General features: G+C 40.1%; 1 protein-coding gene across 1 annotated transcript in view; it reads right to left on the reverse strand.

The window, feature by feature from the left end:
- Positions 1-2,761: 2,761 nt before the first annotated feature.
- The window catches only part of KCMF1 (potassium channel modulatory factor 1), a gene marked incomplete at its 5' end in the record, with an annotated part of 35,261 nt that continues 25,865 nt past the window's right edge, over positions 2,762-12,157 (reverse strand). Inside the window, 2 exons of the mRNA XM_023518789.1 lie at positions 2,762-4,861; positions 10,153-10,435. Of these exons, the coding sequence (XP_023374557.1) occupies positions 4,600-4,861; positions 10,153-10,435 (545 nt within the window). The remainder of the gene's footprint in view (positions 4,862-10,152; positions 10,436-12,157) is intronic.

The raw sequence follows: 12,157 nt of genomic DNA on the forward strand, positions 1-12,157 counted from the left end.
AGTCTCAGCTACTTGGGAGGTTGAGGCAAGAGAACCGCCTAAACCCAGGAGTTGGAGGTTGCTATCAGCTGTGACACCATGGCACTCCACCAAGGGTGACAAAGTGAGACTCTGTCTCAAAAAATAAAAATAGCCAGGCATTGTGGCAGGCGACTGCAGTTCCAGCTACTTGGGAGGCTGAGGCAAGAGACCGGCCTGAGCAAAAGCGAGACCCCATCTTTACTAAAATAGAAAAACTGAGGAAAGAGGATTGCTTGAGCCCGAGTTGGGATTGCTATGAGCACTCTACCTAGGGGACAGCAGGAGATTCTGTCTTGAAAAAAAAAAAAACAAAAAAACACTTTTAGCCATATCATTCCCTGAAGGCATGAGTGAAGGTGACGGATAGTTGGAATTAAGATTTTTTACTATTCTGAAAAACAGTAACTTGAATTTGGCTTTGGAATAATGAGATGACTTATTCAGACACGGCCATGTTTAATGCCACAAAATTTACACACACCCTAAATGTCTGCAAACTGCTGGTCCATCTTGCACTCCAGTCCTAACCTCTCTCCATGCTGGATACAGGGCTCAGTACTGAGACGGTTCACATCCTCCCACCTCACCAATTCTCAACAAAGAGAACTGTTTTAAACTATTTAAACTTTAGAAAGACTGCAGACAATCATTATCTTTTGCCAGCATTAACATCACCTTTTGCATATTAATTCTGGGAAAATTTTCTACCTAGTGTTTTATTTTTTCTGCATATAAAATCAATGTTACATGCGCCCCTAAAACTGTGCATGTAAATAATTAAGAAACACAACCAATATTTCATATACAGAGAGCCAACAGTGCAGTAGAACTTTTCTCTAAAAAAAAACCTAATGTTTTTGTCTTTTTTGAGATAGGTGCCCTCCACAACACCCGGCAATTTTTTTTTTAAGCAGGCCCAGGCTGGGGTCAAACCCACCAGGCCCTGGTGCACGTGGCTGGCACCCTACCCACCGTGCCACAGGTGAACAAACTTTTAGCAGCCACTCCACCACACTTGGACAATTTTTCACATGAGCCTGTATCAGGGCCGATAACCACCTCAGACTCCAGCGACCCCATTCTGCAGACCCTTTCTTCCTGTCACCTCCGATCCTATTCTCCACAGTGTTCTCCTCTACACTCCCACCCCACTTTATTTGTCCTTAAATATAGCTATGAACTATTTAAGTTTATGGCTATCCCAAGAGCCATAGAGTAAAACACATGAAGAAAAAGAACTACCTGCGGTAAGGGGCCTAGCTATGTTATTGGAAATAAAGCTTTGACCTAGCAAAAAGAACTCTGAACCCTTCACTTGTTGTTTTGAATTGTCCACAGATCAGAAAAAATATAATATGCTCAGTAGTGTTTGCAAATATTAGCATATTACTGAAATTTTAACTATTTAGAGGGGAAAAGTGGAAACGGGAATAAGATGAATTTTTGTGTTACTTCTGTAATTCCTAATAACGCAATCTGCTATCCTAACCGGAGAGTTTTCTCTGATTTTACTGGAGTCTAATTATAAATGAAATAGGAATCTACTATTCTGATAGTAGCAAACCTAGATTCTAATCTTCTGAACGTCTTAAACCATGCAATCTAAATACAAATATGAAGATGTAGCCAACCATAAAGTATATGACCACAGCCATGAAAAAAAAACACGTGGTTGCTACTCATTCAAAGGACTGAAAAAGTTTAGGAAAGTAAATCAATGAAAAACAATCCAAGAAAGTCATGAGGCAGATGCGACTACCTCAAATTTCAAATTCCATTGTTTTCTGTGATTAAATATTCAGGACAGTTACGTCCGTGGATATTATTGTAACAATCATAGTTTAGCAGGGGTTACTTTAGGAATCTTAAACACACTGCATATTCCATCCCACAAATTACATGCAAAATTTAAACAAATACAGTTTTAGACTTCTGTAGGTCTCACTCTTCACTGTAATTTTTGGGGTCCTTATGAATCAAGAAATCAAACTCCTTCCACAGTATCTTGAGCAAAAGATTTAAATTATTTCCAAATAGGAAGCAAAGACACACACTGTAGAACATTTACAAACTTATATCCTAGACACTTACAACTCAACAAAACAAAAACCTCACAGAATTCAAGATGCAGTTCTTAGGAATTTGAAGCTGTAGCCAAAATAAATGGTATATTTTAATTTTGTCTCCTTTCCATCCAAGTCTTTGCAATTTATTTTTATTCAGTAGTACATCCAATAAGAAGATGTTGATTCAGAAACTAAAGAAAAAGGACACAAGAATTTGAAGGGCTTAAATATATTTTTATATTGATATTCTGTGTCTTTCTACCCTAAAATAATACATTATTATTGATTACATACAGGATGAGGTGAGGTATTTGTAAAATATCTCATAAAAAATAATTAATATACAGTATTCTACATGAGATGGAATCTTATGAACCTTTAGGCCTTTGAAGTGTTAAATTGATCATCTAAATTAAACTGCCCTGAATAGACTTAACAGTTTTCTCTAAAACCATGTTAAAAAATGAAGGATCTTACATTTTCTCAGAATTTGTGCAGAAAAGGGAAAGCACATTAATTGGCAATTTCTATTTCTCACATCCAACGTAATGCATTCACACAAAACCAGGATTCTCCATGTTTAGCACAAAAAGAAAAAAATACTAGATTAGAGATATAAAATCTCTGAGTAATGGTTAGTCTAATTCACCAACACCAAAGAAATTCAAGTGGTCAACAGTCTTGAAAATGCTTTATTGAAATGTGTGACTTATGTGCAGAAGATGTGTTTGAAAAGACCACAGCTTGAAAACTGGTTTTTGAAACTTTTCAACAACCAATTGAAAAAAGAAAATCCTTACTGGACTTGACTTCTAGTATAACCAGAAGCCTCGTGTAAAATTTTCCTTTAAAACATTTCCATTACAGAAACTAAAGAAAACAAAGCTATTATATTCAGAAATCATTGGAGTCTAAAGTTTCAGAGGAGAAGCAACAGTTTTTCAGACATGTAGGTTGGCTTCTTTTTTGGTTACATTTGGATGAACATGGACTTCACAGTTCTCGGAAGAACACCGCAGGGGTGTTCAAGTCTGTATGCTTGTTATGTTGAAGAAACGGAGAAACATGGACAGAAAAGGAAAAGGAAGACGGGAGAAAGAGGAGACTAAGAAAAGGGCTCAGAGAAAAGAGAACTGGAACGAGACATGATTAGGTTAAGTCTAGTTATAAATTTATCAGAAGCTGTGCGCACCTTTTTTAAAAGTCCTAAATTTACATTCCAAAAACCGTCCCCCCCCCGCCCCCAAACCCACTGTCCCTGCCTTGGAGCAATTGTGAAAGTCTATGCACTGAAACAGGAAATAAAAAATAACCCGGCCCTTCCAAACCCCGAAACAAACCCAAAAAAAGCTGTACATTTTTTTTTTTACATATAGAATTAATAATATAGGCATATAGGTGGCATGATTCAATTAAAAGGCTTTACTTTTTATGCCAGAAAAAAACCCAATAAATAAAAGGTGCTAAAGTTAGCATTAAGAATTTGGTTGTAATATATTGACAAAATCTGGGAAGGCAAATCCTCAAAGCTCCCCTGATACTGATCTGTCTCGGCAAACTACAAAGCAAATACATAAATAATGAAAAATATGATTGAGAATGTGAGATTTTTAAAAACAAAGACAACATAATTCAGGTTAACTCTGTTGAACAGTGAATAAATGAAATTCATCTACACCTGAATAAAACATATTTAACAATTGAAAAAAATTTAAACAACCACAAAAAGTAAAAACTTTAAACAAACATGAACAGGATTTGTTTTTAGGGCACACAAACGCCCCTGCAGCAGATTCCAACAGTAGCTGTACTGGTGTGTCTTCTACAAATGAGTTAAACAGACAGGCTGAGCTCCACATGGGCAAGATGACTAACAGGGCAACAGGACAGTCACAAAGGGCGGAGTGTCACACCCAGGCTACGACCCCCAGATTCCACTGCAGGGTTGGCTTTGTGCGTAGGAGGCACACAAAGAAAGGTGATTCAGGCAGACATTATTCAAAAGCTACTTTGTCCCATAACCATTGAATAATGTTTGGGAAAGCTTTGGGCTTTTGTTTTTTTTTTTTTAAGTTTTACTCCTTGTATTTAATTTTTAAATAACAAGGTCACTAAAACTCATGCACGCTGCAAAAAACCTCATGCAGTAGTTAAGGTAAACCATCCAAGCAGTTTTTATTCATTAATATTCATAAATACACACAGCAGCTTCATTAGAGATTTCAATTTTCCTCTTCAGTTTGAATGTGGAGTATTAGGAGAGCCTTTTGCATGTCAAGGTACAGGAAGCAGAGATCACCCCTGCACTGCTACCTACATTTACCTGCTAGAAGTAAAAATTAGTTAAGTGGAAATGATTATCATATATATTTTCTCTCTTTTTTTGAATGTACACAATGTAACAAGAGTGACAGACCTGAAATTACAATCACCAAACAAACCCAAGATAGTTGTTGTCCACTTTCATTGGCAAATACAGCACAGAGGACATTGTCTGCGAATTGGGATGTCATCAAAGAGGAGGTGGTGGAGGCTCATTTCCTTTATTACTCTCTTTTAAATTTAGGTTTTCTAAAGCAACATCTAAAGGCATAATATCTACACAGCCCATAGCACCAAAATCTGCCATCTCCCCCCGTTCATCCTCGTCTGAGGACGAGCTCTCTTCGCGCACTAAAGTGGACAGAAGGAGCTCTTGGACAAACAGGCTGCGGTCTGCGCGCTCACTTTCCATGGACTGGCGCTCTGTTTCAGACATTTTAGGATCATTCAACCTGTATAAATTAAAAGAAAAGACTATTGGTAAAAAGTCAAAATCAATGGCATGACCAGTTTATATAATGTTCACTATTGTGCAAGCTTTATGGGTAGGAAAATTCAGAGTGAGACATCCTGCTGAAACACTTTGCTCTACTTCATCACCTTAGTTATGTTGAGATGATGCCCTATACTTAGTGACTTTCGACAGACACACCATGAAAATTTTTAAAGATCAGGCTTGGCGCCCGGAGTAGCACAGTGGTTACAGCGCCAGCCACATACACTGTGGCTGGCAGGTTTGAATCTGACCTGGGCCAGCTAAACAATAATGACAACTACAACATAAAAACAGCTGGGCACTGTCCAATCTACCAAGGGCAACATATTGAGACCCTGTCTCAAAAAAAAAAAAAAGAAAACTTTTAAAGAACACTAATTATTTTAGAAAGACCTTCAAACAACAGTAAGTTATGCTTTTTTGTTTGTTTGTTTTTTCTGATCAACATAATTTAAGAGTGCTGTGAGAGTTTAACTATAGGTTCACGTGTGCTGTGAGAAAAGAAAGGCTGAAGAACAATGCCCACACTTTCAGCAATACAGTTAGCTTGAGGTGCTAATCTATGTTTTAATTATATGCAATGGGAAAAAAATTCATTTAGACTTCTCCCACTCTTTCTAAAGAAAACGGGGTGAAAGGCCTGGCACCTATAGCTCAGCAGTTAGGGCGCCACCACATACACCAAGGCTGATGGGTTAGAACCCGGCCTGGGCCTGCTAAACAACAATGACAACTATTAACAACAACAACAACAAAAAGCTAGGCATTGTGGTGGGCTCCTGTAGTCCCAGCTACTTGGGAGACAAGAGAATTACTTAAGTCCAAGAGTTGGAGGTTGCTATGAGCTGTGACTCCATGACACTCTACCGAGGGAGGGAGACACAGTGATACTCTGTCTCAAAAAAAAAAAAAGGAAAGGAAAACTGGGTGAAAATTTTTCTGAGGAAAACAATGTTTCTAACAGAATAAGTGTTTGAGGAAGTAGTGGTTTCCCTTACCAGAATTTCTCCTGTGGGTCTAAGTAGAAAAAGTAGCAACTCTGCTCACAAAAATAAAATATGGGCTCGGCGCCTATAGCTCAATCGGCTAAGGCGCCAGCCACGTACACCTAAGGTGGCAGGTTCGAATCCCCAGCCCGGACCCGCCAAACAACAATGACGGCTGCAACCAAAAAATAGCCGGGCGTTGTGGCGGGCGCCTGTGGTCCCAGCTACTTGGGAAGCCGAGGCAGGAGACTCGCTTGAGCCCAGGAGTTGGAGGTTGCTGTGAGCTGTGATGCCATGGCACTCTACCCAGGGTGACAGCTTGAGGCTCTGCCTCAAAAAAAAAAAACCAACAACAACAAAAACAAAAATAAAATATGTAGTGACCAAAATATTCAACTGAGAATCTTAAAATTTCTTGTAACTTTTTTCTGGTACTTACTTCCATTTAATTCTTCCTGGACTTGAAGGTATTCCCAAAAGTTGCAGAGGGGACACCACACACACCCCTACCTCACCACAAATCTGCATGCACTTTATGAGACCTAGGCTATGCTGGGAGACTTGGCTTATCTACACAGAAACAGGACAGATGCTAAGAGTTGAAAATTCTATTATACTTACCACTTGTTACTAAACTTGGTAAATGACTTAAAATGTCAACCAATCTCCAACAAAAAACTAAGCATAGTTTCAGTACTATTTTTCAACACTTTTTTTTTTTTTTTGAGACAGAGTCTTATTATATTGCCCTCGGTAGAGTGCTATGGTATCACAGCTCACAGCAACCTCAAACTCTTGGGTGTAAGTGATTCTCTTGCCTCACCTTCCCAAGTAGCTGGGACTACAGGTGTCCCCACAACACCCAGCTAGTTTTTTTTTGTTGTTGTTATTGTCATTGTTGTCTTTTAGCAGGCTGGGGCCAGGTTTGAACCTGCCAACCCAGGTGTATGAGGCCGGCGCTCTAACCACTGAACTACGAGCACTGAGCCTATTTTTCAACGCTTTTAATGGCAAAGAAGGAAAGGAAAACTAGCAGGAGCATGGGGGTCAGGACAGCCTGTATGCATGTCAGGTGCTTGTCTCTGAGAGCCCATGGTACCTGAACCCAGAGACACATCTCCAACCAGTGCTGGCTCCCTGCCGTTCCACCAACATATAAGGCATGGGAGCATTCCAAGTCATCACAGACAACACTAACTGTGGATCAGGCTCTGTGTTAAGTGCTTTTTGTATGCATTAGCTCTTTGAACTTCTATGAATGAGGTCCTATTATCATCAACATGTTACAGAAAGAGGAAACTGAAGCAGAGGTTAAGTAACTTGCTCCAAATCTCACAGACATTAAGTTCAAAACCACTGATTACACAGATAGCTCAGAAAACAAAAGATCCAAATTTCAAAACTTAAAAAAAACAAACATATCTGGAAGGTAATTACATAAAAGCCATTAAATCCATGGTGAAAGAAAATGATTGAGTACATTTATAGTTAAAACTAAATCAAGAATCTAATGTAATAGGAGATGGAGATGGAGCAGTAGGTACATACTCTAAGTCCAAAATGATAAAAATACTAAGAGCTGAACTACATTCCATGTTCTTAGCTTTGGAAAAGGCCTTTGGTAAAGAAAAACAAAACCCACCAAACTAGAATTCAAACCTATTACAGAAAGATAAAGGTTGTGTAGAAAACGACCACATACTAACAAGGCAAACTAGAAACACAGGTAGATGAAGGCCTTTGTACCTTTGGAGAGCACGTACTTCCAATATTATTGTTCTGATTTTCAGAAAAATAAACTGAGGAAATAACCTCATTCCTGAGGGACAGACAACATCTGGTACCAAGGCTTGACTTCTTGATGGGTAAACTTCAATGGGATCTAAAAGGAACTGCAAAGCTTGTGAGGTTCTTCAAACTGGCGTTAACAAAATGAGCCAGTCCTATTATCAAAAGACTGCATCTGACTCAGACACTTAAAGAATCACTTTCTAAAAGGTCATCTTGGAAGTCAAAGAAACTGTGTCTATACCATTAGTTTCAGGGCAACACAAATAAGAAATGTCTCTGGTCAATGAAGAGACCAAAGATAAGGCCTGAGCCCTATATACACCACATGAGAGTTGTGTGATGAGAGACCAACATTTCTCCTGCACACTTGTCTCCTTGCCTTGAAAATTTACAATGCATATTAATATATTTGAAGTTCCAAGAAGCCCAACAGAAAATAAAGTATTTTACTCCATTTTCCCCAATCTTATTCATTAGGGGAAAAAAGAGTGTAAGTAATTATATATATTCCTTAGATTATGTAAGGTTGCAGGGGCATTTTGGGGAAATATTGCTTTAGATGAATCGTATGAGTACAACTAAATGATACTGCTAAAGATATGGAATGGTCTGTAAACTGCAAGGTCCTATGCACTGTACAGTAGCAGATGACAGAAAGGGGACTTCAAGAAGCTACAACCAGAATCCAAGGAGAGCACTCAGAGACCACCCATACCATGCCCTGGGAGCTGGGTGTCTAGTATAGAATAATTGCACAGAAAAAAAACACAGATCAAGTCTACTGAGTAGTCTGGAGAACAAAATAAAAAGAAAGAATAGGGCAAGGGTGGGAAGACATCTTTTCCTGCCAGCATTAGCAAGACACTCCACACAAAGTTCCATGAACTCCTAGCAGACACACACATTAATAGATTTTCTTTATTTTGAGACAAGCGCCTAGATCTTGCAAGTTATAGGCCTGCCACTCGTTAGTCCCTACAGAAAAAGCTACATGGCAGCAGGCAGATCAATAGTGGCTCTGTGATTTATGTTAAAGCAACATTTTCTGGTAATAGCAAGGCACAGCTACTGACCATGCAGAGATAATCTGAAGGTAAATTCCTCACTTAAAACTTTTCCCTTAGTAGCTCAAACCTGTAATCCTAACACTTGGGAGGCTGACGCAGGTGGATCACCTGAGCTCACAGGTTCGAGACCAGCCTGAGACCTCATCTCTAATAATAGCCAGGCATTGTGGTAGGCACCTGTAATTCCAGCTACTTGGGAGGTTGAGGCAGGAGGATAGCTTGAACCCAAGAGTTTGAAGGTGCTGTGAGCTATGATGCCATAGCACTCTACGAAGGGCAAAAAAGATAGACTCTGTGTCCAAAAAAAAAGAGCAAGTATCCAATATAGACAGTACTAACATGAAACCAACAGATAAACAACCACACACTCACATAAGAGAAAAACACAATTAAATTCAAGTAGGGGGAGAAGGAGGAAAGGGGAGAGGGAAGAAGACAGAATCTCGAGCTGTTGCCCTGGGTAGAGTGCTGTGGTGTCATAGCTCAAAGCAACCTCCAACTCTTGGGCTCAACGATCCTCTTTTTCTATTTTTAGTAGAGACTGGGGTCTTGCTTTGCTCAGGCTGGTGTCAAACTCGTAAGCTCAAACTATCCACCCACCTTGGCTTCCCAGAGTGTTAGGATAAAGGCTTGAGCCACCATGCCTGCCTCTTAGGGAAATATTGAATGTGCAGTTTTCTTTTCCTTGAGACAAAGCCTCACTCTGTTGCTCCAGGTTAGAGTGCCATGGCATTAGTCTAGTTCACAACAACCTCAAACTCCTAGGTTCAAGAGATCCTCTTGCTCCAGTCTTCTAAGTAGCTGGAGTCTACTACAGATACCTGCCACAATGCCTGGCTAATTTTTTTTTTGAGACAGAGCCTTACTTTGCTGCCCTTGATAGAATGCCATGGCATCATAGCTAACAGCAACCTCAAACTCTTGGGCTCAAGTGATTCTCTTGCCTTAACCTCCCGGTTTCTGTGACTACAGGTGGCCGTACAATACCTGAGAATTTTTAGACACAGGGTCTTGCTCTTGATCAGGCTAGTCTCAAACTTCTGAGCTCAAGGGATCCTTCCACCTCAACCTTCCAGGCTACGAGGATTACAGACATGAGCCACTGTGCTCAGCCTATTTTTTCTATTTTTAGTAGGGACAGGGTCTTGCTCTTGCTCAGAATGGTCTCGAGCTCCTGAGCTCAAGGAATCCTCCTTGTCTTGGCCTCCCATAATGCTAGGATTATAGGTGTGAACCACCATCCCAGCTGAATATGCAGTTTTTATCAGAAATCTATGTATTTTAATGGTTTGACCAAATGCAGAGTTTTAAGAAAACACACATGCACAAAAGAAAAAAATCAGAGTATATAGGGCCAATAAAACATTATTTCTCAAACAAAATGATATTAATAAACAAGCTACCTTGTTAAAAGAAACTGGGAATTCTGGAGAGTCTGCTGACTGCTTTCTGTATTAGCTGTGTTGGTTGTTGCTGTGGATTGTGTGATTGTAGTGGTGACACTGCTTGTGTTAGTACGCCGGGTTGCGTTGCGTGCCGTCTCCAGTTGTTGCCGTGCTGCCTGGGCGTGCTGCCGTTCTAGCTGCAGCTGCATCTGCAGTTGTTGTAACTGAGAAGCGGAAGGGCCAGAAGAATTAAGCTGTCCTCCTGCAGAACGTCTCACTCCCGACAACTGAGATAAAAGCTCTGCCAATGAAAATAAAGGTAATTAATGCCTACTTAATACTGAGGAAAACAGAATGCTACAGGATCATACTTATACTGAAAGAACATCAAAAAGGTTCAGCTAAGAGCTCAGTATCTTTCAGAATGCCTCCTCGAAGTAGGAGTTACTGTGTACAGAAAATGCAAAAGCATATGAATAACTGTATGAAGACAGAATTATTTTTGCTTTAAGCAAAATTTAATAATTGTTTTCAAAATTGCTTGCATAATAGACTAATTTAGTTATATTTTCTTTTAGGATTTAACAGATAAAAGAGATTTCACCTGTGAGTCTAATCATATTAGCCCTGTCAATATGAGTTCCATGGAAGCAGAGATCAGGTCTATTCTGTGTAATTTATTCCCAACTCTTAGAACAAGGCCTGACTTACAGCAGGGATTCAAGTATTTATTACATGACTGAATGAATGCTTAAGATTAAGTCCAAGAAGATTGGATCATTTCTAACTGTGGTCCTTGCACACTCCTCTCTGCCTTTCTCTCTGGTATTCTGGTACCTTTGTTTCCGAGTGTCACTTCAGCTGAGTAGCAGTGCTTAGTAAGGCTGACAGGCTCCTGATGCACTTGACTATGCAGCCTATTTAGTGGTATGTTATGATCCAGACTGTCTTGTGTCCATAAAGGTTGTATTCATCAAGAGAGATAAAAATGTCTATCTTTATCTAACTAAGTAAGGTGCAATAAATGTCTTCTCCCAGGTGGAAGGAGAAGCTTACAGGGAATCGACAACTGCCTTTCAGACCTTCGCAGGCCAGCAAACTCTCTTTATCATTAAGACTCATTAATGAGCCAGGCATAGTGGCTTGTGCCTACAGTTCCAGCACTCTGGGAGGTCAAGGTGGAAGCATGGCTCGAGCTCAGGAGTTTGAGACCAGTGTGAGCAACAAAGCAAGACCCTGTCTCTACAAAAAACCATAGCCAGACATGGTAGCATATGCCTGCAGTACCAGCTACCTGGGAGGCTGAGGTGGGAGGATCCCCCAAGCTCAGGAGTTGTAGATTACAGTGATCTATGATCAAGCCACTGCACTACAGCCTGGGTGACAGAGATCTCTGTCTCAAAACAAAAACAAACTGAGAAACACTCATTAAGAGGGTTTCTGTTTTCTTACTCACTGTTGCTTTATCTCAGGAGTCCTTACGGTCTCAGAGAATGTACAGTCCATCACTACAATGATTTTTACAAAGCTGGGTGCAGTGGCTCATGCCTGTAATCCTAGCACTCTGGGAGGCCAAGGTGGGTGGATTGCCTGAACTCACACTTATAAGTTTGAGACCAGCCAGAGCAAGACTTTGTCTCTAAAAATAGCCAGGTGTTGTGGCGGGCACCTGTAGTTCCAGCTACTTGGAGGCTGAGGCAAAAGAATCACGTAAGCCAGTGGTTCTCAACCTTCCTAATGCTGCGATGTATTTTCATTGTTATAAAGGGGTTATGACCCACAGGTTGAGAACTACTGGCTTAAGCCCAAGAGTTTGAGGTTCTAGTAAGCTGTAACACCATGGCACTCTACCAAGGGTGACAAAGTGAGACTATGTCTCAACGAAAAAAAAACAAAAACAAAAACAAAAACAATAATTTTTACTGACAAAAAAAATTTTTTTTTTTCTTAAGGGCGGCTCAAAGGAGTAAGGCGGCCCCATATGCCGGAGGTGGCAGGTTCAAACCCAGCCTGGGCCAAAAAC

This window comes from Otolemur garnettii, unplaced genomic scaffold, assembly GCF_000181295.1.
Source record: "Otolemur garnettii isolate 467f Iridium unplaced genomic scaffold, OtoGar3 scaffold00147, whole genome shotgun sequence".
In the NCBI taxonomy this organism is placed as follows: domain Eukaryota; kingdom Metazoa; phylum Chordata; class Mammalia; order Primates; family Galagidae; genus Otolemur; species Otolemur garnettii.